Raw genomic sequence first — 27,497 nt, 5'->3', positions numbered from 1 at the left:
AACTCCACTTGTTATGCCTTTCCAGCAGGATTGTAAACCATTAATAACTACTCTCTGAGTATGGTTATCCAGCCAGTTATGCACCCACCTTATAGTAGCCCCATCTAAGTTGTATTTACCTAGTTTATTGATAAAAATATCATGCGAGACCGTATCAAATGCCTTACTAAAGTCTAGGTATACCACATCCACCGCTTCTCCCTTATCAACAAGACTCGTTATCCTATTAAAGAAAGCTATCAGATTGGTTTGACATGATTTGTTCTTTACAAATCCATGCTGGCTGTTCCCTATCACCTTGCCACTTTCCAAGTGTTTACAGATGATTTCCTTAATTACTTGCTCCATTATCTTCCCTGGCACAGAAGTTAAACTAACTGGTCTGTAGTTTCCTGGGTTGTTCTTATTTCCCTTTTTATAGATGGGCACTATATTTCCCCTTTTCCAGTCCTCTGGAATCTCTCCTGTCTCCCATGATTTTCCAAAGATGATAGTTAGAGGCTCCGATACCTCCTCTATCAGCTCCCTGAGTATTCTAGGATGCATTTCATCAGGCCCTGGTGACTTGCAGGCATCTAACTTTTCTAGGTGATTTTTAACTTGTTCTTTGCACTCCAGAATCTCAGCTTCCGTTTAAGAACGGTTTCTAACCCTGTGGCTGTGAAGATAGTTCAGACCGTAACCCAGCGCCCGCCTGAGCTGATAAACCACCGCATAACGCTGCCTGGTCCATTGTCCTCTGTAAATCTGAAGGGATAAATGATACTCTCAGCGAAGGACGCCTCTTAGTAGTACAGTCTGACTAAATAAAGTTGTTCATTCTAAAATGTAACTCTCTTCTGAGGGTAGAAAACTACCATTGAATCAAGGACGGAGGGTCGGAGGCACCCAACTGTTTCAGGTTTCTTCTTTGTTTCTTTGAACAACCCAAAGCATGTGAGGTATTCCACAAAAGCAAGTAGACAGTCGCTGCCCAAAGAGCTGGCATTAAGGAGGGCGCTCCATGTGTGAGAGAAGGCAGGGAGGAGCAGGGGGTATCTAGGCAGAATTCAGGGCAAAAGGAGACAAGGTTAAGGGTTAGGGATGTGAACGGTTAGCCGGTTAGCATCATCCTGGTTCCGGGAACAGCCTGGTCAGAGGGCTGCTCCCGCCCCATGTGGGGTCAGGAGCCGGCAGCCTGCTCCTGCCCCCCCTTTCCTGCAGGGCTGCTGGCTCCTGCTGTCAGCCATCCCTCCTTTACCTCCGCATGGGGGAGCTGGGTGCTGCAGCCCTTCCAGAATTGGGGTGGAGGCCGGCAGTGACAGCCCCATGTGGCCAGGGGAGGGCAGGAGCGGCAGCAGCCCCCGCTGGGATCCTGCTCAATCAGTTAACCAGTGAACCCAGCATTTAACCGGTTAACTGATTCACTGGGATTTTACACCCTGTTAAGGTGCTAGCTGAGTGACAAGTAGCAGAAGCTTGAATTCGATAGGAGGAGCTGAAGTGGGGATTGGAATAGTCTAGATCTGTCAATACTAAATTAAGGTCTGGATGTTTTCCCTCCCCCCAGATGTAAGCCCTGCAGCCACAGTGGATTGGAACCCTCACTCGCCTACACGAGAACCAATTGTAGCCCGTGTAAAACGAGGCGCTGCGCCCCAGACACGGTTAAAGAGAGAACTTTCTCCTAGGGAACATGACGGGAGCATTTCCCCTCCATCCAAAAAGTGTCCCCTTGTTGCTGCAGTTTCTCCAGGGTCTGCCAATGAGGAACCAGCACCAAATCAGAAGGAAATTGGCGCTCCTGACACTACAGGATCATCCAGCGCTTCTCAGACAAGTCTCACTGACCTTGCCCAAACGCCCTCCATGCCTGTCACTTCTGATCACCTCAGAGAGTGTCCTGCAGCTCGCTCTCCAGTAACCTCAGCTCTGCACAAACGTCGTGCCTCAGAAACTGCAGACTGCTCTCTGCCAGGCTGTTCATCTCAGCCACGGTCTGTAGCAAATCTTCCGATTCAAGACCGGATCCCCTCTTCTTGCACCTTTGAGGCACGCAGGTTCAGCCGACCAGCTTCAGAACGAGCTTGCTCCTCCGACGAGGAAGCGGCCTGTCACTCCAAGGGTTTTGCTGCTGATATGGAGGAATTTCCATCCACGGCTACAGAGAGTTTGAGGGCTGTTGCCCTCTTGTCTAGAACCAAAACTCTGGGCAGTTTCTCTGCCGCTGAAAATGCTGCTCCCAAAGCAAGTTCCAGCAGTTCAGATGGAATGGAGAGTGAGGCCCGGAGTGCCTGGGCTTCGTCGGAGGGCGACATTGAGTTCCAGCTGAGCCAGTGTCAGACGGTGCTTGGCGAGATTTCGCAGGCTCTCCGGGCTGTGGAGGGCATTGACGAAGCGCACATGAATGAATGGAGGTAAAGCTTTCTTTTCCAGTCAGTAGCTGTCAGACTAATGAGACCATTGGGGAGACAGTCACAGTGGTCAGGCCTCACTACCTGATCCTCGGCAAGTCACGCTCACCTCACTACCTCAGTTTGCCCGTTGGTAAAATAGCATTAGCAGCCTAAAAGGTCCCTGTGAAATGGCTGCGTAAGCAAGTGGTAAATTTACTAAACGGTCTTGAGTTTTATTTCCTGCTCTCAAGTGACCCTCGATGTGGGACAGAATTTCTTCTGGGTAAAATCGCTTCATGCGCTGGTGCCAGCCCAGTGGTGAATTTGGGGAAAGGGCTTTCAGCCAATATTTGTCATCAGCATGAAAGCCTAAGTCAGTGGGTCAGAGCAGGGAGCTGCTGGAGTACTCTGTGAGCTGGGGTTGGGTTTATTCACTTGTCTAGTCTCTCCAGTCCATGCCCTTTCTGGGCCCATGTAAAAGTCCTGGTCAGTTTCCTCCACTCTTCAGAAGGTCCCAGCCTTTTCCCCAGACCTTGGTTGGACTTCCGACAATCCCCCATGTCTCTCTCCTTAATACAGCAGCCTGCTAGCTCTCCTCCTGGGAGCTGGAGTTAGACCTTGGGCCTATTGTGGAATCTCAGGCGGCTTCCCTGAAGCTCCCCCACCCCCACCCCCACCTCCTCACTCAGTCCTTCTGAGCTCCGGCTGGGAGGGTCCACGAGGCAGCCTTCCTCTGCTAACTCGGAGCTGTGCGTAACTGATGGCTTCAAAACTTGCATCAGTCAGAATAGCTGTTTATGCAAATTGGAAGCTTAATAGTTAAATGTTGCCAGGTGATTGCTTCATGATTCTGCTTTTTTAAAAAAAATAAAGAGACCAGATTGAAACGTTGCAGAAAGATACAAAAATGCCCAAGACCTACATTGCAGTCGTGGGAAACACTGGAGCAGGGAAAAGCAGCTTGTTAAACGCCTTGCTGGATGAGGAAGCCGTGCTGCCTACTTCTGCCATGAGAGCCTGCACTGCTGTGGTGGTGGAGATCTCCAGGAACGCTGGGAAGAGTCTGTATGAAGCGGATGTGGAGTTTCTTTCTAAAGAAGTAGGTAGCAGGCATCAATCTAACTGTCCCTAGGTGGCTCTTCTCTGCCATCAGAATGGTTGTGACAGAACTGGCAGCTGTAAAGGCGTTAGGGAAGAATCATTTTGTTTCTGTGGAGCGCAGATGCATTTTGTCTTGGCACATAACCCTTTATGGGCAAAATCTGAAATCTTTCTCCTCGTGGATGTGTCTTCTGTCTCTGGCTTCCTGAAACCTATTCTCCTAATTTGGATCGTCTTGCTTTGTCTCTGGTCGTGCTACATTACTGAGCAAGTGTTCCACTAGGTGTTTAAAGCCAATCTGCAAAACTTAAAGGGCATAGTCTTCATTGCACGTGAGGGTTGGCAACTTGAAACCCAACGTTTTCAATGCCTTTTGTACAGTCTTGCTGTAATTTGAGTGCCATTCATCTGAAAAGTTTGGCTATTCCTGTAGATCTTTGGGGTTGTATTATAATTTGTAGAGGTTTCATAGGGGTTTCCAAGGCTAGAAGGGACCACTATCTTTATCTAGTCTGACCTCCTATATGACACAGGACATAAATCTTCCACAAAAAAATTTAGAATATATCTTTAAGAAAAACACCCTGTCCTGACTTAAATGGTCAGGGATGGAAAATTCACCATGACTCTTGGTAAGTTTGTTCAAGTGGTTCCTCGCATCATTCTAAATGTGCGCCTTATTTCCAGTTAGACTTGCATAGGTTTCTAAACGGGGAGAAGTAAAATAACTATAATGAAATTAAAGTCTCTCTGGCCTTATTCCTATGGGAGGTTAAACTGACATGAGCGTTTGTGGTGTCTGTGGTGGTGCTAATTTGATCTTTTACAGGAAACCCCTGAGATGCGACCACCCGAGTTCCGACTCCCCGCACTTACAGCCATTTTTGTAAGTGCGGAAGGGGCCGAAACCCCCAACTTACGTCCTTGGTCCCGCATTTACGACTGCACACGACACCTATCGTAAATGAGGGTTCGAGTTACAACGTCCCCGACTTGCTATGCTTCCCCAGGAACCGATCGCATCGCAAGTCGGGGGCCGCCTGTAGTTGGATTCTACTTTTGAGATTTATCGTGACAAGGTTTGAAAAATCCACATATACTTGGAGATCAGAAAGTTTTTCCAGGCAAGTGCCCTTAGACTAGCATTTAATTTAAAATTGGAATGGTCAAAAATGATTTGGGGTGCCCGTTGGAAAGAGCCAGATCTTCAGAAATTGCTCCTCAGTGAAATTCAGACCCCCTGAAAATGTCTAAAAAGCGCGCGCACAGTCACAGCTTAAGTTCCTTGGGTGGCCTCACCCGTAGAACATTAGAATGGTGACAGGAGAGTCCGGGAGCTTTTGAGCCTTCCGGCAGGCACAGCTAGTCAGAATCCAACAGTCTGACCACACCCAGTAGGTGCATCCCATGTGTGAAGTGAGAGCCCAGCTTGGAAAAGGTTGGTTACTAGGAAGTAAACTTCATTTCTTTGAGTGCTGCTCCCAGTGTGTGTTCGACTGTGGATACACGTGTCCCCTGTGCCGGAGACTGAAGAATTCTTGCAAGTTATGTCCATTGGTCTACAGCTGTGCTCTTGCGGAGCTTTCGAAAGTGAAAGTAGTTTAGACGTGGCTTTTTCGGCGAAACCCCCCCCCTTGTCAAAAAGCCGTGTAAATCTCGTTTTTTGAGGAAAAATGGCTTTTCAACAGAGCGGAGTGGTCACAGATAAAGCCGCGTCTAAACTACTTTCACTTTCAAAATCTCTGCTTTCGAAAGTGAGATTGGAAGAAGATATGCGAACTCCGCAAATCTTCCCCATAGTCTAGACATAGCCCTAGAGGCAGAGTCAGTCTTCAGCTAGGAGGTGTCCTAGCTAGGAGCTCCCTCCCTGACTAACCTCTCCTTCAAAAGCTTGCGGGGGTCCCAGAGGGATCTATCTTGGGTCTGGTTCTAATCAACATCTTCATAAATGATTTGGGTAACGGCATAGAAAATGCACTTGCAAAGATGGCTGGCAATATCCAACCAGGCGGGTTTGCAAGTGCTTGGGACAATGGATGAAAATTTGAAATTATGTTTACAAACTGGAGAAGTGGCCTGAAATAAGTAGGATGAAATGGAATAGCTATCAATGCACAGTACTACACTTAGGAGGGAATCATCAGTTACACAAATACAAGGTGGGAAATGACTTCCTAGGGTGGATCTGGGGTCGTAGTCTCTCACAAACTGAATGAGTCAACAATGGAACATAGCAGCAAAAGCAGGTATTGGGCTGAGATGTATGAGGGGTTGTGAGCAAGGCATGAGAAATAATTCTCCCATTCTGTCCAGTACTAATAAGGCCTCAAGTGGAGTTCTGTGTCTTGTTTTGGATTCCACGCTTCGGGAAAGATGTAGACAAATTGGAGAAAGTCCAGAGGAGAGCAACAAAACTGTTTAAAGGTCTGGAAAATGTCCTGTGGGGAAAGACTGGAAAAAACTGGGTGAGGGGGGAACATAGTAGTCTAAGTATGTAAAAGGTTGTTATAAAGAGGAGAGACTAAATGATTCTCCTTATCCCACTGAGGACTGGACAAGAAATAATGGAGAAAAGGCAGTTTGGGTGAGACTTTAGGAAAAGTGTAGGTAGTGAAGTAAAGGACCAAATTATTTAGGGAAGTTGTGGCATCTCCATCATGGAGGTTTTTAAGAACAGGTTAGAAAACACATGTTGGATGGTCTAGATAATACTCAGTCCTGGTTCAAAGCAGGGGAGTCTGTTGAGCTCTCTTCCAGTTCTACATGTCTAGGATTCCAAAACATTTAAATATGGTGTTTTGTGTGGTTTTAATTAAATTCCAATTAGCCTCCTAATGCATCTTGATGCAAATTATATATAAAAAGTTGATCTAATAAATAAGCAATGTGTCATTCACCATTAACACACTAATCTGAAAATATTAAACTATATAACTGCTTAAATACATGCAGATAGTTGTAATGTACTCTCTTAAGCAGCAAAAAAATGTACCAGAGCTAGCATAAAGGCTCTGTCTAGTTATAAGTTAACATGTTTTAACATTTATATCAACCAGTGAGAATGCACCTTTCTTCAGAAAATAATTGAAGTACAAGAGCAAGAGATGATTAATAAAATCAGTGATTTAAATCAAAGATTTCCACTTTGCAATTTAAATCCTGATTTAAATGAATCCTCCCATCACCCTTCAGTTTAAAAATAGGAATGTTGCTCATGCTATATGTTGGAGCAATCATGCAGATTCTTGGTACCAGTTACTAGCACTGCTATTCCTACTGTATCTCTAATTGTAGTGCGTAAGTATTATGGCAAAAGGGAGCTGTGTAAATATCCGAGGGGGAGAATCAGAGCTGAGTGGAAAACTGTCATCAGTATTGAAGGGAGAAAACAAAATAAAACAAACAGCTTTTAAAATGTTTGAAAATATTTACTGTTTTATCGACTAGCTGGTGTAATCTGTTAAAAATGGTTCTTAGTTTCAGCAAAGCAGCTGTAATGGAACCCCTTCCTCTGTTTGTGTTAAAATGTCTTGGGGGCAAACAGAGCATCTAGTCTGTTTCATTGGAGCTTGGATAGGTATTCTTTATGTAGCAAATTACTATCTTAACTGTTGGGAATAGTGTCTCAGTTGTTTCCACGTTTCTGTTTCAGGAGTGGGACAATGAGCTGAAAGCACTCCTAGAAGATATGAAAGACAAATCTGGCAACTTAAAGAAGCGATGCCCAGATCGCAAGACTGAAGCGGGCGCTGCCTATAGCCGTGTGAAAGCTGTTTATGGGATGATAGCAGAACTTCCAAAGCTGAAGGAGATGAAGGAGGTGACCCAGCATCTTGGGACAGTAAAACACATCTCTGCGGAGAAGGTAAATGCAGCATGTGACCTTTCTCCCTCCCACCTAGTCAGGCTATTTCAGATCGATAGAGATGATAAATGGAGTAGCTCAGCCTGTTACCTTTAGGGAACCTTACTCTTGTTTTCTCTCCCTTACTTAGGCATCAGATTTCCGCACAAAAATAGAGAAATTCATTGACTCTCGGACTGACAACTTACGTGACATGAAAGGTGGAGAATTTTGGCCTATTGTTAAATGTGTCAAGATCTGTGTTCCTGGTGCTGATGTCTTAAAGACTGGGGCAGTGCTGGTGGATTTGCCTGGAATAAGAGATTCCAATGCTGCCAGGGATAATGCTGCCAAAGAGGTACAATGGCATCTGTGAAATTGCAGCCCTCTTAAGGCTGTGCGTTGTTTTGTTTTTAAACCCTTCTGTCCCTTCTGGTTCCCAGCCCCTGATCTGTATCAGAAGCAGCATCTTTCTCCTTAGCCGTCATATCATGATTTTGCACGTAACACACATCAATATGCGCTGGGAAAATGAGCAGTCTCTTTCCTTTTCCTCTTCTTTCAGACAAACGTTTGCAGCATCGTGTAACTGACGTATGGCACTTACTGCTGCACGATGCCATACTGGCAAGTTGATTCCTAAAACGAGGCTTAGTAGCGTCCGTGGATAAGTGGTCTCCACAGCTGCATTGATTGGGATCCAATTACATGTGCTGTTCATCTTTGTGTTTGAAGTCTATAAGAAATTACCATAGATGCTAGTGTATTGCACGGTTAGGTGCGCTGACGACATTTCCCCCTCAGAAGGATCAATTGTTATTAGAAACTGATCACTGTGCTAGATGAAACATTGATCTGTCTCCTATAGCAGTATGATGGCAGTGTTCTTTTCTGGAGTTGCTGTTTTACACTTATATGCTGTATAGTGCAGCTGTGTGTTTGTAAGAAGAAACGTTAACTAGTCAGTAGGGATGTCAGCGAGTAGTCGACTAGACAACCGATATGCCCAGGCGTATCGGTTAATCTTGTTGACTACTCACATTTCCCCATCCCCCCTGCTGCCTCCGTATCAGAGGCAGCAGCTGGCAGGGAGGGAGAAGGCTGCCATGAAGCAGCCTTTAACCATGGCAGGCCCAGGCTCACCTCAGACAGAGGCTACTCCAGGAGATGTGGAGCTTGGACCCCCCGCGGACAAGGACTGCTGCTACCCTGCGCTGCTGCCCCTGTATCAGAAGCAGCAGTGAGGGCAACAGGCAGTTGGTCCATGTGGGGAGCATGGGGTGGCGGGGGGCTCCCTGGGAGTGGGGCCGGAAGGCACTGGCTGCCGGCCCCACCCCCGGGGACTATAGAATAGTCCAGTAACCAGTAAGAATTCATGCAGTTACTGGACGAGTCGGTTAACGGATAGCTAGCATCCCCGCTAGTCAGAGGTAATGCAGTTGTGTTTTGTGCCTAGGCAGGCCTTCTCTGCCATTGCACTCACTTTTGTGCATCTCCATCAGCAGCACCACCAAACTGTGTGGCAGCAGTGTGTTCTCTCCTAGTGCTTCAATAGATGAGTGCAAAATGGTTCCTGTTACATTTGGAAACCGATTCACCATTTTAGACATGTGACTCTTCTATGGCAATTCTGAAAGCTGCTGCCCAGAGATAGGTTTGGAATTTGTTACTCGCATTATCCAACTGGAGATTCCACTTAATATTTCACTCTGCCTCTCGGACGTCCAGGCACGTTTGGAGGTGCTGAAGCAGTTCAGTGTGTCTTAAAAAACCCAACTTTTCGGGACAGTTCTTCCTGTGTTATTTAGTGAGAGCTGATTGAAGCTCTCAACTGCCAGAACAAATCGCTATGGTTTTCCTGTTAACTGGCTTTTCTTTCCACCCGTTAGTACTTAAAGAACTGCAATGCGGTGTGGGTAGTCGCCAGCATCACCAGAGCAGTGGATGACAAGACTGCCAAAGAGATGTTGAGTGCGAACCTGCGGAGGCAGCTGCTCATGGATGGTCAGTTTGGGAGTCTAGCTTTTGTTTGTACTAAGACTGATGACTTCAACGTTACGGAAATAATGAGGTAATGTCAGCTCTCGTGAGCCTGTTGCCTTAGCATCTGTGACGGGGTCAGGGCAGAGGGCTATAGGAGAGTGATAAAGGGAAATCTATTGGCCCTATAGAAATAGGTCCCTGTTCCCAATGTGGACTGCCAAGGACTCATCCAGAACCAGCAGCACCTGCTAGGACCAACCAGGCCAAGTAAGAGGCTTCCAGACGCAAGGGAGCCAGATGAATCAGAACCCCCGGGAGCCAAGTAAGAACCAGTTGAGCCTGGTTTCCAAGCTTCCCTCCTGTTAGCTCGGAGCGCGAGGAAGGGGCTGAGGAGAGACGGTGCTGTGGAGGGTCTGGCCGCAGAAAGTGCAAGCAGGTCCCAGGAGGAAGAGCCTGCGATGGGGAAGGTGCTAGGGAAGGCCTAGGGGAGGTGGCAGCTGTTACTGTCGTGCAGCTGTTGTTGGAGACATTTGCAGGCTGCTGCTTTCCCAGGGCCTGGGGCTGGACCCCAGAGTAGAGGGCAGCCTGGGTTCTCCCCTGTGCTTCCTTTTTTGTTGCCCCCCCGGAATTAGTTGGCGTCTGGGGCTCTTTGGGTCCCCCTGTAGGCTGGGGGAGGGTCCCGGATCCCAGTAGCACCACACTGAGGGGCCACAGAGACTGTGGAGTTGGGTTTCTCCTCTTTTCCCCATGCTGAGAGTAGCTCAGCAAGCAGTTGACCTGGAAGCATGGGACCCACCAGGATGGAGGGGGACTCTGTCACTCATGTCTTGCATGGGGCGGTGATGGATCACTCAGGCTCTGGTAAACTAAGAGCCACTTCAGCCACTTGCCGGGGTCACGAGTTGCTCTGAACTTCAATGAAATTGGGCCACTTAGACATTGAGGTAGAGCATTGAGGTGAACCACTGACCCTAAGGGCTCACAAGTTCCTGTGTGGCAAGCCGGCGTTCCTCTACAGTGCACTCACACCCCTGTGGGCACTGCCGCAGGACAGTGAAAGGCAGCGTGGCTCGCCACGCACCAAGCCGTATCGTGTGCAGAGTTCAGGAAACGATCACTTACGTGTCCTGGTCTGGCTGGGGGGAGGTGATAAGCCGTATGGATTACTGGCCACGGCAGAGAACACAGATCATCACAGCTGGAAAAGTCCATGTGCTCTGAACTTTTCCCTCCTGTGTCTGTGTCAGTCCATTGTAATTCTGTACGTTTTTCCTGTAATGTCCACAGCTTTGCTGGCTGGGAACTTGATCCATAAGCTGTTAGCTTAACCGGAGTCTTCCCGTGACTTCATGGGGCTCTGGATCGAGTCTAGTGCAGCAGCTCTCAACCTGAGGCCCAATTAGCACATAGCTCTGGCCCAGTTGTGTGTTTAAAAAACCCTCAACATTTGCTGCTCTGGTCTGGGAGGGGTTGGGGCTGGAATTCCCAGGTTTTAGGTGGGGCTCCAATTCTGGGGGTGGGTTCTGAGGTCCAGCTGCCTGGCCCCATGCCCAGAACTCGGGCGGGGTGCTGGGCATAGGGAACGGGGGGACATGCCGCTGCCCTATGGTATGAGGGCCCTAGATTCTAGTGTGATGTGCCAGCCAATGAGCCGTGGGACTTACCCTTGCAGAAGAGCTTTGCAAACAAAATGAGTGGCATGGGACTGTCAGATTTGTTCGCAGGGAATTGCTGCTGGCAGCAGGCAATGAAGGCAGAAAAAGGACGCACTTACCGTAGCGTATCTGTGCGTGCGCTGTCCTTTTATGCAGCGACTCTCTGTGTGTGCGGCCTGATTCTTACCTGATCTGGATCTTGCAGTGATCTGGACCTGAGAGGTGAAATCCAGCCCATAGAAAGGTCACTGGGAGAGCTGGAGAATCAGCGGGTGCAAATGGAATTGGAAAAGGACTCCCTGTATTTTCAACTCCAGCAGGAGGTTGGTAGCTCTTTCCCTCTTCCTACCACAGGGCTCTGGGGGCAGATTCATTTGGGTCTGGAAACTGCTTCCAGGCAGTAGGAAATCATGTCTGCTAGTGGTTACGCACTTGACTCTGAGAGAGAGAGAAACCAGCTGTTCTCCTGCCGCCAACCTCGTACCTCCCGCAGTGACTCGGATGGCTGGCGTGTCGGAGCTGGGGGCGCCGGCTGGTCCAGTGGGGAGAAGGCGCTGGGGTGGTCCTGGCATGGTATATGAAGAGTATGTGGCTCAACCCTTGACAGCAGCACGCTGTGAGGGGCTGCCAGGGCAGAGGGGGATGCTCTGACGTCTAGTCCATTGCTGAGCTGTACCTCAGCGTATGTCTCTCCGGAGCTTTGCCTTGCACAGTTTGAAACCATGTGAGAAGAGTTGGAATGCAGTTCTGGAGTCTGCAGGGGAATGGAGCTAGGCTCTGTGCAGCGGCTGTGGTAACGGGCTTTAATAGCGATGGGAGCGGGTGGGTGGAAATTCCGCCTCAAGTGCACAGATTGATTATTGCTGCTCCACAGTGTGCAGCTGGCGTCTGTATCGCTGTCGTGGCGTGGCGTGCCAGTCCCAGCTGTGCTCTCTTCTGGGTACAGCGGCAACTGTTGTGGTCAGTCGTGGCCTGTCATTGTTTCTAGTTCATGGGAGAGTTTCTGATTTACACCCATCACAGAGCTTAGGAAAGAACATTCTGAAACAATCTCCTAAAGCCTGTTTAACGTCTAGAGTACCTAGAGTTGCTGGTCCCTGGACCAGCCAAGGAAATCGCCCAGAAACAGGGAGTTGAAGCAGCACTAAAGCTAGTTTATTAATACAGATTCTTAAGGGTAAGATGATACTCACCCTCGCACTCAGACTGGCAGGTGAAGGGAGGCTGCAGGCGTAGCAGAGAACTTCCAATTTCACAGGCAGCTCAAACTGGCCAGGCGTCAGCTTCCAGGACACCGACCATGAGGCTCACGGCTCTCCCTGGATCCCCTCGGATCCGCAGGAGGGCTACCGCCTCTGAGTCAGTCCTGGGTGTCATGTTGTTACATCCCTTCTGAAAGGAGATGATCTTCCTGGCCGCTTGTCAGTTAATTTGATCTTCTTTCCAGAGTCTTTGTCTGCCTTAAGAAGTCACAGATCCGAAACTGCCTTTGGTTGGGTATTTTGCATTCACACATGCCACAGGTTACATACATATTCGTAAGTCCAAATAAAATCCAGCTTCATAGCCTTGAATAACAAGCAGTTGCATTGTCTAACGTACTAGAGAGAACATGCCACGGGCGTGATAAAAAATCTTAACAGAAATTGAGATTAAGACAGCCAAGGTTAGGGAGGAGGGAGAGGCAGAGGAGTACGTCTGGTCAGCTAGACACCAGCGGAGAGGGGCGTCGTGTCTGACTGGTTACGCCTGCGGGACACAGCCTGGTATTTGGGGCACTGTGGAACTTCAAGCTCCTTGTGTTTTTAATGCTTCCAGTATTCTGTTCTTTTGTAGCAGCAACAGCAAGAACATGGCCCAGAAAATCCAGCCTCGTTCCAGACCGAAAATGACATTAGGAAGAAAATCCTCGAGAAGGAATTCAAAGTGAGTGCCCTTGGGAGCCATAATCTGATCAACTTTTTATTCAAATGGGGAACTGTGGATTCTTCTTCCCCATCATGCTCTGCTGTGGGTTGTTCATGCACATCGTGTGCCTGGAGCTGGAGAATTTGAAAATAGCCTCTGCTATCTGTGCATGCGCCTCGCCTCGCCTCTCCTCATACCTCTAGCCGAGTGAATTGGGGCGGTGCAAATTAGCAGCGTCTCCAGTTACTTCTCCTAGCTGCACGAGCCAGTACGGAACCTCTGTCTGCAGCTCTGGCTTCATCCCTTAAAATCCCATTTGGTTTTGTCCGTAGTTTTTAGCATCTCGAACAGCTAATCCTGTTAGTGTTTTCGTAGTTTGCAGGGCTAGATGAATGGGGGGGGGACTTCCCTTTCCCTCCCCACGTACGGATATTGGCCCATACCCAGGACTTGGGGCGTCCAATGCTGCGTTTCCTGCCCACAGCCCTCCTTTGCCGGTGAAGACTGCCATGCCAGGACTGCCTGGGGAGCTCCCATTACAGTCAGGTGCAGCGTCTGCCACCTGTTCTCCAGCTGCTCCTGGAAAGGGCTGGAATTCCCCCTTTGAAAACTATGGAAAAGGCCAGGAAGCCTCAATTGGTCCCAGGGTGGGGAAACCCCCTGGGCCTTGCCCTGATTGAACAAGTTTCACGCCGTTGCTCTCGTAGGTCCCTGGTGGGATCGTCCCAGAAACTGAGAGAGCAGTCTCAGGCACCGAGACTGCCCTCCTCAGCATCCACTCTGCAGCCATCGGATCCAGCTCCGAGCAAGCCAAGTGTTCCACCCCCACAGGGCTGACAGTAGACCCTGCGAGCTAGGGCCATCTGGGAAGTGGAGGTTCTCTGAGCCTCTCAACACAAAGGTTTGGTTCTTTCCCAAGTTTACAACTGAACGTTGCTTTTAACCATCTTCAGTTAAATGAAACAAGCACAGAAACAGTTTCCTCGTGACATGTGTTTAGTAGTTTACATCAGTGCAATACTGCTCTGTATTTGCTTCTTGGGAGGGAGGGGTCTTGTCTCTGCTGCCGGTTGTGTGTTGAGTACTTCCTAAGGAGGTGTGGGGTTGACCGGTCAGTTTGTAACTCTGGTGTCTGTGACCCTGGTGTTTGTAAGAGCCAGCAGGCTCTTACTACATTTAAAAGGCTGGTGCGCAGCAGGGGCAGGACTAGTTGACAAGTCACTTACATCCCTAGTACAGACGTGGTCGCCTCATCTCAAAAAAGAACGGGAAGCGATTGTCTAGGAAGGATCCTGCAGAAAGGGATCTGGGGGTCAGCGTGGGCCACAAGCAAAATAGGAGCCAACAGTGTGATAAGGTGCAAAAAAAGCAAATGTGATTCTGGGATGAATTAACAGGAGTGTTGTGAGCAAGACACGAGGAGTCATTCTTCAGCTCTACTTTGCGCTGGTTAGGCCTCAGTTGGAGTACTGTGTCTAGTTCTGGGCACCACATTTCAAGAAAGATGTGGAGAAATTGGAGAGGGTCCAGAGAAGAGCGACAAGAATGATGAAAGGTCTAGAGAACATGACCTATGAGGGAAGGCTGAAGGAATTGGGTTTGTTTAGTTTAGAAAAGAGAAGACTGAGGGGGGACATGAGAGCTGTTTTCAGGTGTCTAAAAGGGTGTCATAAGGAGGAGGGAGAAAACTCGTTCATCTTGGCCTCTGAGGATAGAACAAGCAGCAATGGGCTTAAACTGCAGCAAGGGAGGTTGAGGTTGGACATTAGGAAAAAGTTCCTACCTGTCAGGGTGGTTAAACACTGGAATAAATTGCCCAGAGAGGTTGTGGAATCCCCATCTCTGGAGATATTTAAGAGCAGGTTAGATAAATGTCTATCAGGGATGGTCTAGACAGTACTTGGTCCTGCCATGAGGGCAGGGGACTGGACTCGATGACCTCTCGAGGGTCCCTTCCAATCCTAGTATTCTATGATTCTAAGATCTTTTAGCATTGAAAAGGTTCAGAAAAGGACAACTAAAATGCTGAGGGGTTTGGAACGGATCCCAAATGAAGAGAGATTAAAAAGACTTGGACTTTTCGGCTTAGAAAAGGGGAGACTCGGGGGCATGATAGAGGTCTATAACATCATGAGAGGTGTGGAGAAAGTGAATACAGAAAAGTTATTTCCTTTTTCCCATAATAGAAGAACTAGGGGGTCACCAAATGAAATTAATAGGTAGCATGTTTAAAACAAACAAAATGAAGTTTTTCTTCATACAGCATGCAGTTAACCTGTGGAACTCCTTGCCACAGGATGTTGTGAAGACCAGGACTTTAACAGGGTTCAAGAAAGAACTAGATAAATTCATGGAGGTTAGGTCCATCAATACTTATTAGCCAGGACAGATAGGAATGATGTCCCTGGCCTCTGTTTGTCAGGGGCTAGAAATAGGTGACAGGAGAGGGATCGCATGAAGATTAACTGTTGTGATCCCTCCCTCTGGGGCATCTGATATTGGTCACTGTTGGTAGACAGGAGACTGGGCTGGACGGACCTGTGGTCTGACCCCCGTCTGGCCGTCATGTTCTGTCCATCGAAGGCGTACTTTCTAGTGGTAGGGAAGGAGTCCACTAGAAGATTCATCCTGGCTAAACGGAGATTTTACTTCTTGGGCACTTCAGACATCCCTCTCATTTTAGCGTATACCTTTCTTCTAAAGACATCAGGCCTGTCCAGGCAGATCCTGGAGAGTCCACCTGACCGTGATGAGTGCGCGCTGGCCTCCGGCTCGCGAAAACTTGGTCTGTGCTCACGCACTGTCCACCAGATTTTGGAAAGACACTTGGAATCTTTCTGACTGTTCACAAACCTACTTCCTGAGTTACACTTGCACCCGGTTCTCTCAGAATTCACAAGGTTGCCCTTTGAACTCCTGCTCCTCCTTGCTTTCTTGTGGCTGTCACCTTAGCCGGCTTGGTGAGCTTGGAGGGATGGCGGTGGATCCTCCTTACATCGCGCTCCCTAAAGAGAAGACCGGTATGTTTACACTCCAGATTCACTCCCGAGATTGTCTCGGAACTTCACTTAGACCAATCAGTCTACTGACCGGTGCGCTTCTGCAAAGCACACACTTCCTCAGAGGGACAGACTCCACGCCCCCGGGCCTGGCAGGCTAGAGCCTTTGACCGACACAGAGCAAGATGGATCAGGAAATCCCCAAGACTATCCCTCCCTGTAACAGAGAGAATCTGAGCAAGCGAGCTCGACCCAGAGGATCTCTGAAGGAATCTGCTTTCCACTGTGTTACCAAATACCAGCTGCCTTCCACAGGGGTAGGAGCTCATTCCGCAAGGGTGCAAGTTGTGACTGGCATCTCTTCGGGATGCTCCTCCTTGATCGCCATAAACCAGCCACCCAGGGTTCCGTTCACACCTTTACTAGACTCCCCTGCTGAGGCCTCCTTTGGAACAGCCCCGCCATCCACATCGTCGCACCCTGCTATGCGAGTACTGCTTGTTAATCGCCCCGGTGCGGTGCGGTAGGGACCATCGCTCTAAGACTGTGAGCCCACAATCTCCCTGGGCAATTTATTCTAGTGCTTAACCCCAGCCCTGAGCCCCCCCTCCCGCGGCCTGCTCGCCCGCGCCGGCCCTGAGCCCCCCCCCCGCACCCTGCTCGCCCGCGCCGGCCCTGAATCCCCCCCCCCCGCGCCCTGCTCGCCCGCGCCGGCCCTGAGCCCCTCCTGCGCCCTGCTCGCCTGCGCCAGCCCTGAACCCCCCGCGCCGGCCCTGAACCCCCCCTCCCGCGCCCTGCTCGCCCGCGCCGGCCCTGAGCCCCCCCTCCCACGTCTTGCTTGCCCGCGCCAGTCCTGAGCCCCGCCCCCTCCTGCATCTTGCTTGCCCGCGCCGGCCCTGAACTTCCCCCTCCCGCGCCCTGCTCGCCCGCGCCGGCCCTGAGCCCCCCCTCTCGCGCCCTGCTCGCCCGCGCCGGCCCTGAGCCCCCCCTCTCGCGCCCTGCTCGCCCACGCCGGCCCTGAGCCCCCCCTCTCGCGCCCTGCTCGCCCGTGCCGGCCCTGAGCCCCCCCTCCCGCGCCCTGCTCGCCCCGCGCCGGCCCTGAACCCCCCCGCGCCCTGCTTGCCCGCGCCGGCCTTGAACCCCCCCCCCCCGCGCCCTGCTTGCCCGCGCCGGCCCTGAGCCCCCCCTCCCGCGCCCTGCTCGCCCGCGCCGGCCCTGAGCCCCCCCTCCCGCGCCCTGCTCGCCCGCGCCGGCCCTGAGCCCCCCCCTCCCGCGCCCTGCTCGCCCGTGCCGGCCCTGAGCCCCCCCTCCCGCGCCCTGCTCGCCCGCGCCGGCCCTGAACCCCCCCGCGCCCTGCTTGCCCGCGCCGGCCTTGAACCCCCCCCCCCCCGCGCCCTGCTTGCCCGCGCCGGCCCTGAGCCCCCCCTCCTGCGCCCTGCTCGCCCGCGCCGGCCCTGAGCCCCCCCTCCTGCTCCCTTATCACCCACGCCGGCCCTGAGCCCCCCCTGCGCCCAGATTCCCTCCCAGAACTTGCACCCTGAATCTCCTCTTGCACACCAACCCCCGGCCCCAAGCCCGGCCAGGATCTCCTCTCCCACATGCCACACCCCTTGGCCCAAGACCAGAGCCTGCAACCCGCTGCTCCGTCCTGGTGTGCGAGAGTGGGGATGGAGGGTAAGGGGTGTGGCGTGGGCAGGGCAGGGCCTCGGGGAAGGGGTGGGGAAGGAGACAGGCCGAGGGTGTTTGAGTTTGATGTGGGTCCTGGATTTCACGTGAATTCAAAGAGCAGTTTTGTGCTTTGAAAGGTTGGAGACCCCTGCGCTGAGGAGAACAGGACGTTACTTATCTATCGTGGGAGGTTCTTTGAGATGCTGCTGCCTGTTCACCTACCTGTTCTCCTTCCCCTCTGCTTTGGATCTCCGCCAGCTCTTGGCAAAGGAGCAACTGGGGAGGTGTCTGTCCACTCTGTCTCTTCTCTCCGGGGTAGGCAGGGGCGCGAGTGACTCATCCAACCCTCCAGTACACAGTAGAATACAGATAGGGACCTTCCACCTCGAAGACCCTCCAGCTACCAGTAAGTCACCACATCTCCCTTTAAGGTGCTTCATTTGGCAGCTTTGTCCATCTGACCCTGAACAGCAGTGACATCCCAAGACAACAGCCATCTCTGTGCAGATCACAGGCAGTGTCTGCTTTTGGCTGCAGCTGGCACTTGGGTTTTTGCCAAGGCTACTGCCCGTCCTGGGTGTCATTTTATTTCTCCAATTTCTCCTTCACGTAGATCAGCAGTTTGCAGAGAGAGAGAGAGAAGAAGCTTCGTGACATTAGTCTGATCTGCGTTCAGTCCCGAAATCAGTTTTCCAAACAGCGGATTTGGATGGATTTCAAGAACAGCCTTCAGGTAGGAATCCATGGGAACACCAAGGAGTGGCAGCATTGCCGGGACACCAGCTGGATTTTGTTGCTCTTGTGGAGTCAGTGGCTGTAGCGAGGTGCAACTAAAATCTGCAGTGTCAACACTCTGACGACTGAGGGAATCCCTATAGTTTTGATGCTGCTGCTCCTTTAATCCGAATAGCTGTTAGTGAACCGCTAGGGCCCGTTTTAATGAGATCCACCATCTAGAGGGCGCCCCCGTGTTCGTGTTCGGCTGATTTCAGGAGAAGGGTTGCACGTCCATTCATAGATTACCAGCATGGCTTTCTGAGTAAAACGGGCCAGAGAGCCGCACCAAAAGCAGCTTGTGGTTGACCCAGCACACATCTCCTAGTGCTCCTTCAAGGGTCTAAACTAGATTTTCCCCACAGCTGCTGCAGCTTATCAGCCAGTCTGCTGTGAGTGCAGGTGAAAGGGAGGCTGTTCTTTGTTGCAGGCGATGAGAAGGAAAGCGGCATGTGCTGAAGGTAGCGAAGATGAGGAGGAGGAGGAGCCCGAAGATGAAGACTTGACTACGTCGGACACAAGCGACCCTCGGGAAGATGAATCCCAGCATGGGAAACTTCAGGTTTTCACAGTCAGTTCTACAGAATACCTAAAACTGCATGGAAAACTGCTCCGCGATGGGCAGCCGCAAGTCTTCCACAGCGACGAGGATACAGGTATTCACACGTACCGGGAGCCCAGCTGTCCCGCTGCTGAGTCCGTGGCCCGGTCCCTCAGCTGCTCACGAGCCCCTGGAATGCTGAGCGTTCTCCCCTTTTGTTTTAAATTGGACTCCAAGCTCTTGTGGGCAGGGGTTGCCTGTTGGCGAGGCCTCTGCGTGCAAATGTCACTTGCGTAATTCCTGAGGAACTGGGCCACGTGGGGGACAGTAATATTCTCTTCTCTGTCTAGAAATACCAGCTCTGAAGAAGTTTGCCATTCACACTGCCTTGCAGCACAGCATGGTGGCAACAGAGAAAGTGATCAGAAATGTAGCTCGGGTCATAAGTCAAGTGGTCAACTATCTGACCAATCAGAGAGCAGAGGTAAGCACACGCTCGCGTTTTTAGCTTATGTGTGGGTTGGGCACCTGTGAAAAGTTTAATCAGACCTGATGGGTATTTGCAGGTGTATAACAGGGAATAGACACATTGCAGTGACATGTATGAACTCTAGCTTCTGGGGTGACGCCCTCTGTTGGTTGTTAGTGCTATTGGTCTGGGTCCTACTGTAGATGGAAAAGAAATGCTCCAAGTGCAGCCAGCATGGCCTAGTGTAGTGGTCCTCAACACGGCGCCCGCTGGGGCATTTATGTGCACCCGCCAAAACATCTGGGCTGGCCCCGCCCCCGGCGTGCCGCACATCCGTGGTGCCGGCCCTGGGCGCGTGGCTCATGGGCGGTCCCTGCCCCAGGCGTACGGCACATGCACAGTGCTGGCTCCAGGCGCAGGGTGTGTGGGTGGCCCCACCCCCGGGCGCGCGGCGCATGTGTTGCCCCGCCCCCGGACGCCTGGCAGCCACGAAAGGTTGGGGACCACTGGCCTAGTGGACTCCTGCTTAATGATGAGTATTTAAGGAACAGAAGAGACCATCTTCTCGTGTCTCGGTTTCCCTGTTTGCAGAACAGGCCTGAGTGTGTCTCTCTAAAATACAGGGATTCGTTTGAACTTGTTTAAAGCCTTCCATGTTGACTGGCTTCTATTAGAAAAGTGAGATGTCTGCAAGTCCCCAGGGGCTGTTTAAATGCATCTAGAATCCTCCAGGAGCTGATAGAGGAGCTATCTGAGCCTCCAGCGATCATCTTTGGAAAGTCAAGGGCGTCGGGAGAGACTCCAGAAGACGGGAAAAGGGCAAATCTAGTGCCCACCTAAAAAAGGGAAATAAGAACAACCCAGGAAACGACAGACCCATCAGTTTAACTTCTGTGCCAGGGAAGATAATGAAGCAAGTAATTAAGGAATTCAAATATCTGGGAGAAAATAAGGTGACAGGTAACATGGACAGCACGGATTGTGTCAGACCAATCTGATCGCTTTCTTAGATAGGATAACAAGCCTTGTGGATAAGAGAGAAGTGGTGGACGTGGGATACCTAGACTGTAGTGAGGCATTTGACACAGACTAGCATGACCTTCTTATCAGTAAGCTAGGGGAATACAACCTAAAAGGGATTACTATAAGGTGGGTGCATAACTGGCTGGATAACTGTTCTCAGAGAGTAGTTATTAATGGTTCTCAATCCTGCTGGAAAGGTCTAACAAGTGGGTTCCGCAGGCGTCTGTTTTGGACCCGGTTCTGTTCAGTATCTTCATCAACGATTTAGATATTGGCACAGAGAGGACGCTTTTTAAGTTTGCAGATGATCCCAAGCTGGGAGGGGTTGTGAGTGCTCTGGAGGATGGGTCAGAATTCAAAATGACCTGAACAAACTAGAGAAACGGTCTGAGGTAAATAAGATGAATCCATTTCACACACACAGAATGGGAAGCGACTGTCTAGGAAGGAGTCCGGCAGAAAGGGATCTAGGGTCAGAGTGGATCACAAGCTCAATATGAGTCAACAGTGTGGCAAAAAAAAGCAAACGTGATTCTGGGCTGCATTAACAGGAGTGTTGTGAGCAAGACACGAGGAGTCATTCTTCCGCTCTACTCTGCGCTGGTTAGGCCTCAGTTGGAGTCTTGTGTCCAGTTCTGGGCACCGCATTTCAAGAAAGATGTGGAGAAATTGGACAATAGCAGCAAAAATGATTCCAAGTCTAGAAAACATGAGCTGTGAGGGAAGGCCGAAGGAACTGGGCTGGTTTAGTTTGGAAAAGAGAAGACTGAGAAGGGGACATGAGAGCAGTTTTCAGGTCTCTAAAAGGGTGTTACAAGGAGAAGGGGGTGGGATTTTTCTTGGCCTCTGAGGACGGGACAAGCAGCAAGGGGCTTAAACTGCAGCCAGGGAGGTTTAGATTGAACGTTAGGAAAAACTTCCTGCCTGTCGGGGGGTGAAACACGGGAATAAGTTGCCTGGGGAGGTTGTAGAATCTCCATTCCTGGGGATATTGAAGAGCAGGTTGGACAGACACCTGCCAGGGATGATTAGACGGGGCTGGTTCCTGCCATGAGGGTGGGGGGCTGGACTCGATGCCTCTCGAAGTCCCTGCCAGTGCTCGTGTTCTGAGGTTCTGTGATTACCTCCTGCACGTGGAGCGCCTCCGAGGCAGCAGTGCTGGCAGACTATGGGCAGTTATTAGTCTGACCAAAGACAAATTCACACATGAGAGAAAAGTGCCATCGTGCCAGTGGTCTGTCTAATACTGACCTGGGAGGTGTACTTGTTAGGTGGGTCCCACAGTGGCAGAGTAAGGCAAAGGCAATTAATCATGTCACTAAACCAGGGGATGCCAAAGTACATCATCTGAGCCGTGTCCAGCTCCCAAAGTTCTGAGGGTCAGCCTGTGGCCTCTCTATGGCGTTATGGTCAGAAGACACTGCAGGCCCCAGTGTGATGTGTGACCTAAGCGCTTGGCTCGGGTGAGTCACTGCAGGCGGGGTAGTCTAGTTTCTGTAGGCTGTACCTCTTCGTTACAGGCGTCGGTGGCTAAGTAGCTGTGGCTCTTTGGCTCATGGTATCTTGCTGCAGCTGCTGCTGCCCTGTGTTGTATAATGTCTTTGTAAGAAAGCAGGATGCCTACATCTCGGAGGTATGTGCATGCTTTTATGGTCACAGGATCTTCCACTGGTCTTCTATTGGACCTGCTTCTGTTAGTGAGAGAGACAAGCTTCCAAGCTTATACAGAGACCTGAAGAAGAGCACTGTGAGGCCAAGAAACTTCTCTCTTACCGGTGGGAGCTGGGCCAATAAAAGATACCCAGCTGGTGTCTCTGGATGACCAAGTTAGCTCTTTGTCATGTTCTTTAATTCTAGGTCTTGCAGAGCCAACCTCTCAGGACCTGAAGCAATGCTGCAGGGGCCCATGTTGCTTGCTTGCACTGTATGTGGGGCTCTCTGGAAGTTTTTGAAGCAACTGGCAGATCTCAGCAAGGATGTAGCTGGCCTCACGTGCCTGTTGCACAGAGAACTTTTTACAGTCCCCTCTGTCAACTCACAGGGCCATGGATGAACAGGATTATGGATTTGCTTCAGCACAGCGTCTCTTAGGGACCGTTTGTTTTATTGTCTCACTACGTCACTGCTACTACAGACCGGGTGCACATCAGCAAGCGCTGCAGAGCAATGCGTAGAAGAGTAAAAGGCACTTGGAATGCTTACATCCCTTCTACCGTGGGGAGTCCCATCTCTGATCCTTGCTTCGAGGGCTGCGGCCGACATGGCTCCAGCTGGGGGAATCCAGGGAACCCTCCGAGGTCTAGGTCCCTGGTGAAACTCGTCGGGCACGGGACTCCCTACGATAGTTGTATCACCGTTGTTTCTCGGGTGTGCGCGTACTGGCTCGACGCCATTCTTGTCGCTCTTAGGAGCTGAGACCAAGGTCAGATGTCTTACCGCTTAGTCGTTTCCCAGCTCCAGTGCACGGGTTAAAGCTGATAAGGGCCAGCTGGTGTTTGTGTTTACAGACTTCAAGGCTGTACAAGACTGTGTACAGCAAGGATGGCAACTTGCATTCCAGCCTGCTGAGCGGCAGGCCCCGCATATGGCTTCTGATATGACCCCCTCTTAGGATACTCTCTGTTTGCTTTCAGGACAATTCCCACCGGGCCCAGGTCCAAGAACTGGTGCAGGACTGTTTGTTGGCACTGCGCTCACAACTTCAGGAGGTGGTGGAAGACAGCCTCCAAGACATCCAGTTCTATTTTTCTGTCCTTATTCTCTCCAATCTAAAGAAAGGAGCCATAAGGGCAGAGGAGATGTGTGAAGACAAAGTCAGAAGTTGGGGGTTACCGGTAAGACATGTACTTCCCTCTGCAGTTCCGTTTGCCAGAGCACCATTGCCATCTTGCCCGTCTTGCAGGGCTCTTTCCTTGTGCTCGTCCATTACCGTACCCCTCTGCTCTCCATGGACCGAGTTTGTACATGGCCAAACAGCGGCGGATATAGGGCAGGGCGAGTGGGGTGGCTGCCCCAGGCCCCACGCTTCAATAGGCCCCATGCCAGCGCCAGGGGTGGACTGGCCCGGTGGGATACCGGGAATTTCATGGTGGGCTGTCCACCGACTGGCCGGCTGGCGGCGGCTGGAGGAGGAGGGGGATTGTGGCGGGGCGCCGCAGCCCCGCACTTTAAATTCCCTAGCGCCAGCTAGTACGGGCCGTGTGGGGCCGAGGGAGCGCATGTGTGACGTGCTGAAACGCCGCACAACAGCTGAGAGGGGAGACGCCCGGGCGTGGCATGACGTCACAGCCTGGGACTTTAAAACCACGCGGCCCAGCGTTGCACCGCTCGGTTCGGCACGTGGCCTGGAGCCTGGGCCAGGGTCGCGACCGCTCTGCAAACTGGAAGGCAGAAGGTGGATGGCAGAGGAAGGGGCTTGTGCTGAGGGGAGGGGGCAGGTCAAGAGAAGAAAGGAGAAGGCTCCAAGGGACAGCGTGGAGGAGACACAAATGCCAGGGGGCCAAGTGCAGACAATGAGGAAAAGGGCAGGAGGGGAGGTGTCAGTGGGAGGGGGGGCAGGGTGATGCTGGGAGAGGAGAGGGGAAGGGGAGGTGCTGGGAGAAGGCTTGAAAGGAGGGGTGGCATGAGGAAGGTGGGGATGGAGCAAGACGTGTGAGGGCACAGGGACATGAGGGGAATGGGGGCAGAGGGTGGTGAGGGGGTGGGCATCAGGGAAAAAGGGGGCGGGGGCAGTGAGGAAAGGGGGAGGCACCAGGAGGGTGCAGGGCTAAGGGAAGGTGCAGGTGCCAGGGGATTCTGGGGGTGAAGGGCAGACACCTGCAGGGGAGGTGGGCGGAGGGAGGTGTTGGAGAGGGGATGAGGAGGGGTAGCTCACATGATCAGTGTGGGGCTACTGGAGGAGTGGGCTCAGGGGGGACACCTTTTTTCTATTTTTTCTCCAAAGGGGGGCCCCGCAAAACTCTCCTCCGCCCCTGTGGCCAAATGGAAAGCGATGCTAATGCTGACCGGTGCTGGAGGGCGGGAAGAAGAGTGTCTGGTGTGTTCGCAGCACTCTCGGCGTGCTGTAGAACTGGGCTGCGGGGGTGGTTGTCTGAGGGGCACGGCAGTGGATGTGCTCCAACTAGAGCAAACTGGAACCAGGTTGCTGGCATTGAAAACGAAGTGGATTGTAGAGCAGGCTTTAAATGAAGGGCTGAGGGAAAGCAGGTGGATATGGAGTCACACGCGGTATGGACAGACAGTCCGTAGCAGAGGAACTATTGCCGGAGGCTCTGTCAGTCCTTCCGAGGAAAGGAGGATGGAAGTCAGAGTGCAATCTGATGAGAAAGTCACATGAAAAAGTCCCGTGATTAAAAAAAAAAAGGCCCTTAACCATTGCCATAATACAAATAACAAAGTTTTCCATGCTATTCCGCTCACTGTTGTAGTGTATCCCGCACCATCTCCCTGCCAACCATTCTGTATTGGCACTTACGTCATCTTATTTGTGTGGGGGAACAGCATCTGAGAACCTGCACGTGGGCCAATGAATTGTCATAGACAATTGACTGTTGTACCTTTGGAGCTGCCCTTTCTGTTTGTGTTACTGTACAACACCCAGCAGCATCGCTAACCCATAGGCAGCAACTGCCTTGCGGAGGTGTGAGGTGGTTGACTCCCATGGTGCGGTTCTTGCCTGTCTGAAACTGAAGGGTGTATTCCTGTCGTAGAGCTGAGCTGCTGTCTCCTGGTGTGTGGAATGCTGTCTGTCTAGAGACAGACCCTCTCTCTCCTTGCTTTGTGCTTTGCAGGGGATTGGATACCCCTACGCCACGTACCGGGCTGTGTGTGCTCGTCATGGCCTCTACAGCTCTGTAGCATGCGGCTTTGTGGATTTCAACGAGCAGCTCACAGAGCCGATATCCAGCGCAATCTCCATGACGTGGAATGAGGTCTTCAGGTACTCGCCTCTTCACTGCACGCTGGGGTAGCTGTGCTAACGCTAGACACTTGGAACACCCCGTGTGCGGACGGCCAGACCTGAGAGATGAGCTGGTGCAAGAGGCATGGCCTCTGCTCTCTCGTATCCTCGGCCACTTCATCCCACTGTTAGATACTGGGCCTGGCAAAGCGTCATGGTCTCACCCCTGCAGGGCTGCGCCTTCCAGCTCGCTTCCTGTCCCCCAGAGGGGGAGATCACCGCACGGCTGACCAGTGTACTCGTGTATCACACGGAACCAGGCGGGCCCCCGTCTGGCCACCAAACGCCGGAGTGCGGGGCGCAGCCCGGTGTGCTCCAGTGCAGGGGCAGAACGGGGGCCATATTCCCCAGCCACTTTTTTCAGAAAAGTGAATAGGCTGCCCCTTATACACCGTCCCTGTGTCCCAGTGGTGACGTGTTGTAGTGCAAGCCTTAGCGGGCGTGAAGGTCTTAAATTCCAAAGCCCATTAAGGGAATGTAAAATTGCCTGATTCTTTGGAGGGTAATATTACTGTCAAGGAGTAATAGAACTAAAATACCCGGCTGTGAATTAAGATTTCAACCCCATGTAACCCAGAAGGTCCACACAGTACATTGCCGCACTGAATCAGAGCAGTGGTCCATCTTCATTAGGCTGTGATAGACAGCTTCGTAAGCGTGGGGAGTGCGTTGAGATCCTCGGAGGGCACCGCTTTCCACAGCTCCCATTGGCCGCGGATCACCATTCACAGCCAATGGGAGCAGCGCAGACCGGGACACCGCTTTCCACAGCTCCCATTGGCCGCGGATCACCATTCACAGCCAATGGGAGCGGCGCAGACCGGGACACCGCTTTCCACAGCTCCCATTGGCCGCGGATCACCATTCACAGCCCATGGGAGCGGCGCAGACCGGGACACCGCTTCCCACAGCTCCCATTGGCCGCGGATCACCATTCACAGCCCATGGGAGCGGCGCAGACCGGGACACCGCTTCCCACAGCTCCCATTGGCCGCGGATCACCATTCACAGCCAATGGGAGCGGCGCAGACCGGGACACCGCTTCCCACAGCTCCCATTGGCCGCGGATCACCATTCACAGCCAATGGGAGCGGCGCAGACCGGGACACCGCTTTCCACAGCTCCCATTGGCCGCGGATCACCATTCACAGCCAATGGGAGCGGCGCAGACCGGGACACCGCTTTCCACAGCTCCCATTGGCCGCGGATCACCATTCACAGCCAATGGGAGCGGCGCAGACCGGGACACCGCTTCCCACAGCTCCCATTGGCCGCGGATCACCATTCACAGCCCATGGGAGCGGCGCAGACCGGGACACCGCTTCCCACAGCTCCCATTGGCCGCGGATCACCATTCACAGCCAATGGGAGCGGCGCAGACCGGGACACCGCTTCCCACAGCTCCCATTGGCCGCGGATCACCATTCACAGCCAATGGGAGCGGCGCAGACCGGGACACCGCTTCCCACAGCTCCCATTGGCCGCGGATCACCATTCACAGCCAACTGGAGTGGCGCAGACCGGGACACCGCTTCCCACAGCTCCCATTGGCCGCGGATCACCATTCACAGCCAATGGGAGCGGCGCAGACTGGGGCACCGCTTTCCACAGCTCCCATTGGCCGCGGATCACCATTCACAGCCCATGGGAGCAGCGCAGACCGGGACACCGCTTTCCACAGCTCCCATTGGCTGCGGATCACCATTCACAGCCAATGGGAGCAGCGCAGACCGGGACACCGCTTCCCACAGCTCCCATTGGCCGCGGATCACCATTCACAGCCAATGGGAGCAGCGCAGACTGGGACACCGCTTCCCACAGCTCCCATTGGCTGCGGATCACCATTCACAGCCAATGGGAGCAGCGCAGACCGGGACACCGCTTCCCACAGCTCCCATTGGCTGCGGATCACCATTCACAGCCAATGGGAGCGGCGCAGACTGGGGCACCGCTTCCCACAGCTCCCATTGGCCGCGGATCACCATTCACAGCCAACTGGAGTGGCGCAGACCGGGACACCGCTTTCCACAGCTCCCATTGGCCGCGGATCACCATTCACAGCCAATGGGAGCGGCGCAGACCGGGACACCGCTTCCCACCACTCCCGTTGGTTGTGAATGGCGATTCTCAGCCAACAAGAGCTGTGATCACCCGATACACAGGTAAATGAAGAGGTGGAGGCCCACTAGGGACTAGA

At 52.2% G+C, this 27,497-nt stretch overlaps 1 protein-coding gene across 11 annotated transcripts in view; it reads left to right on the top strand.

Annotated features, from left to right (window-relative positions):
* LOC102447370 (uncharacterized) overlaps window positions 1-27,497 on the top strand; it is a 74,686-nt gene that overhangs the window by 23,623 nt on the left and 23,566 nt on the right. For 4 of the 11 annotated variants that reach the window (XM_075916605.1, XM_075916606.1, XM_075916609.1 and 1 more), the window contains exons 7-18: window positions 1,550-2,396; window positions 3,249-3,474; window positions 7,129-7,341; window positions 7,472-7,678; window positions 9,210-9,391; window positions 11,164-11,281; window positions 12,795-12,884; window positions 18,147-18,266; window positions 18,738-18,963; window positions 19,199-19,332; window positions 22,974-23,174; window positions 25,131-25,279. In XM_075916605.1, the coding sequence (XP_075772720.1) occupies window positions 1,550-2,396; window positions 3,249-3,474; window positions 7,129-7,341; window positions 7,472-7,678; window positions 9,210-9,391; window positions 11,164-11,281; window positions 12,795-12,884; window positions 18,147-18,266; window positions 18,738-18,963; window positions 19,199-19,332; window positions 22,974-23,174; window positions 25,131-25,279 (2,713 nt within the window). Of the gene's footprint in view, window positions 1-1,549; window positions 2,397-3,248; window positions 3,475-7,128; window positions 7,342-7,471; window positions 7,679-9,209; window positions 9,392-11,163; window positions 11,282-12,794; window positions 12,885-13,573; window positions 16,537-17,852; window positions 17,940-18,146; window positions 18,267-18,737; window positions 18,964-19,198; window positions 19,333-22,973; window positions 23,175-25,130; window positions 25,280-25,472; window positions 26,020-26,281; window positions 27,463-27,497 lie in introns of those variants that run through there. The other 7 variants (XR_012899402.1, XM_075916611.1, XM_075916612.1 and 4 more) reach the window with 7 other exon arrangements.

The sequence above is a fragment of the Pelodiscus sinensis genome, unplaced genomic scaffold (genome assembly GCF_049634645.1).
Source record: "Pelodiscus sinensis isolate JC-2024 unplaced genomic scaffold, ASM4963464v1 ctg117, whole genome shotgun sequence".
NCBI lineage: Eukaryota > Metazoa > Chordata > Testudines > Trionychidae > Pelodiscus > Pelodiscus sinensis.
The sequence above is the reverse complement of the archived record's forward strand: the minus strand, read 5'-3'. Positions and strand labels throughout refer to the sequence as shown.